General features: G+C 47.5%; 1 protein-coding gene across 1 annotated transcript; it reads left to right on the top strand.

Moving 5' to 3' along the window:
* Positions 1-1,027: 1,027 nt before the first annotated feature.
* Positions 1,028-2,260, top strand: F5891DRAFT_990685 (uncharacterized protein; the record flags this gene model as incomplete). The annotated part of the gene is made up of 8 exons (XM_041378092.1): positions 1,028-1,033; positions 1,137-1,168; positions 1,303-1,406; positions 1,458-1,576; positions 1,615-1,746; positions 1,798-1,916; positions 1,955-2,086; positions 2,125-2,260. The coding sequence occupies 8 exons, from the start codon at positions 1,028-1,030 to the stop codon at positions 2,258-2,260; spliced, it is 780 nt and encodes a 259-aa protein (XP_041216190.1).
* Between the last annotated feature and the right edge of the window lie 230 nt (positions 2,261-2,490).

Below are 2,490 nucleotides of genomic sequence, written 5' to 3'. Positions count from 1 at the left end.
AGAGGGAATTAGAAGAGCATTAATTGATGGTCACTGATTTTTTCAATGCCATTCTTTGTCTCTGAGGAAGTAGAGAATCATCGGGGTATACCATAAACTAACTTCATATCGTTGTGATCATCTAAAACTTCAGAGGGAGCTGCAGATGCTGGACCACGACAAGTACTAGGGATATTTGACCAAGTGCGTGTCAAGAATGAGTATGAGTATCGATTAATGAAATATACTTCATTATGCCGCATGTGCACTGGCAGCAATTGCAGGGTCACCGGCCTAGGCAAATCACAGGTGCTACAAGGAAATAATGAATGAGAAAACATGTCATGAGATTAGCATCATTGACAGTGGTACAGGATTGGTCAGAAGTGTCGCGCAGTGATAGGGCATGTCTGATGATGACCTGGACCAAGCATTGTCTAGACTTCAAGTTCACTTTAGGGAACGATGGGCCGCGGGAAGTTCATGAACAATACCATATGTAAGTCTAAGATGCCTCACCATTACCCGATCAAAAGCGTGAGAAATGGCACGGATCTGAGATCAGAAAAGGCTAACATATTTAGTTGAGTCGGAATTTGGAATCTAGATTGCCTCACATCAGGAAACCGACGCGAAAATGATAAAATTTGAGAAAGCTTTATCTGAAGTACAATTTGTATAATATGCATCATAATTGTATTTCGTTTGAGAAAGCTTTGTATACCTGGACTAAGTTGGATACAACCCGCCAAATACACATTTGTGACGGTTTTATTACATTTATCTACCAGCTGATCATCAAGATGGCCTATATTGTAACACCCACCAGCATGACAAAGGAATATTATGTTGTTAAAATACCGCACAATCACCTAGTTGAGTATTACTTGTCGTACACTACAATTTTGCCCTGCCCTGGTCATGGCATGTAACTTTCGGCATTTTATTTTTTCTTCACAATCTCTAGATGAACGCGAACATCAGATAAAGCTATATATGGCTGGACTACGTGGGATCAACGCTGCCAAGTGTCCAAGGATGTGGAACCATGATAGTGTGTTACCATGTTGTCTCAATACGGCTGTCGCATGCAAGCCATCGTAATCTCGACAAAGCCTTCCTCATCGTTGCTGTGGAATATATAGTTATAACGCTAGATTGGATGGGATAACTTCGCTGAGTACACAATGTGAGTAACCAATGACAGTGTGCTGTCATCCTTCCCAATCTTGACGACATATGTTCATCGTATATAATGTTGGCTTACTATTTTGTCCTGCACAGAGACTCCATAATTGCCAGCGCCGAATAATGTCTTACAAGAGTAGGCTGTCTCGGCTCGAGCGGCCTTCGACTCAAGGGTGCGGAGCGATGGTATTGCGGTACCGTACTGCAGCAACCGCCGAGGTCTGGTCATCAGTTGCAAGGTGAGCGAGTTTGTGCTGTCTCCGCAAACTCTCCATGGATGTCGACGCCAGGTGATATCTCACAAGGGCAGGCTGTCTCGGTTCGAGCGGCCTTCGACTCGAGCGTGCGGAGCGATGGTATTGCATTACCATACTGCAGCAACCGCCGAGGTCTGGCCATCCGTTGCAAGGTGAGCGAGTTTGTGCTGTCTCCGAAAAGTCTCCATAGATGCCGGTGCCAGGTGATCTCTTACAAGGGCAGGCTGTCTCGGTTCGAGCGGCCTTCGACTCGAGCGTGCGGAGCGATGGTATTGCATTACCATACTGCAGCAACCGCCGAGGTCTGGCCATCCGTTGCAAGGTGAGCGAGTTTGTGCTGTCTCCGCAAACTCTCCATAGATGCCGACGCCAGGTGATATCTTACAAGGGCAGGCTGTCTCGGTTCGAGCGGCCTTCGACTCGAGCGTGCGGAGCGATGGTATTGCAGTACCATACTGCAGCAACCGCTGAGGTCTGGCCATCCGTTGCAAGGTGAGCGAGTTTGTGCTGTCTCCGCAAACTCTCCATAGATGCCGACGCCAGGTGATATCTTACAAGGGCAGGCTGTCTCGGTTCGAGCGGCCTTCGACTCGAGCATGCGGAGCGATGGTATTGCAGTACCATACTGCAGCAACCGCCGAGGTCTGGCCATCCGTTGCAAGGTGAGCGAGTTTGTGCTGTCTCCGCAAACTCTCCATAGATGCCGACGCCAGGTGATATCTTACAAGGGCAGGCTGTCTCGGTTCGAGCGGCCTTCGACTCGAGCGTGCAGAGCGATGGTATTGCAGTACCATACTGCAGCAACCGCCGAGGTCTGGCCATCCGTTGCAATTTAAGTGAGCTTGTGCTTTCCCCACAGACTCTGTTATTTTTGTTCTCTTCAGCATGTTAACTTGGTTGCGAGGGCCAAAACATATTGGTATTAGGTTGTGTTTGTATTTAGTACATAATAAAGTGCTTAAACGAAGACTATGTGGAGGCTACAGTTACATTTGAATCAGAGGTGTTTTTGGCCGCAAGGCGTTTGATTCGGATTTTGGATAAGGCACTATTGGCGCTAATAGGC

The sequence above is a fragment of the Suillus fuscotomentosus genome (genome assembly GCF_016647785.1).
Source record: "Suillus fuscotomentosus strain FC203 chromosome Unknown F5891scaffold_490, whole genome shotgun sequence".
Taxonomy (NCBI): domain Eukaryota; kingdom Fungi; phylum Basidiomycota; class Agaricomycetes; order Boletales; family Suillaceae; genus Suillus; species Suillus fuscotomentosus.
The sequence above is the reverse complement of the archived record's forward strand: the minus strand, read 5'-3'. Positions and strand labels throughout refer to the sequence as shown.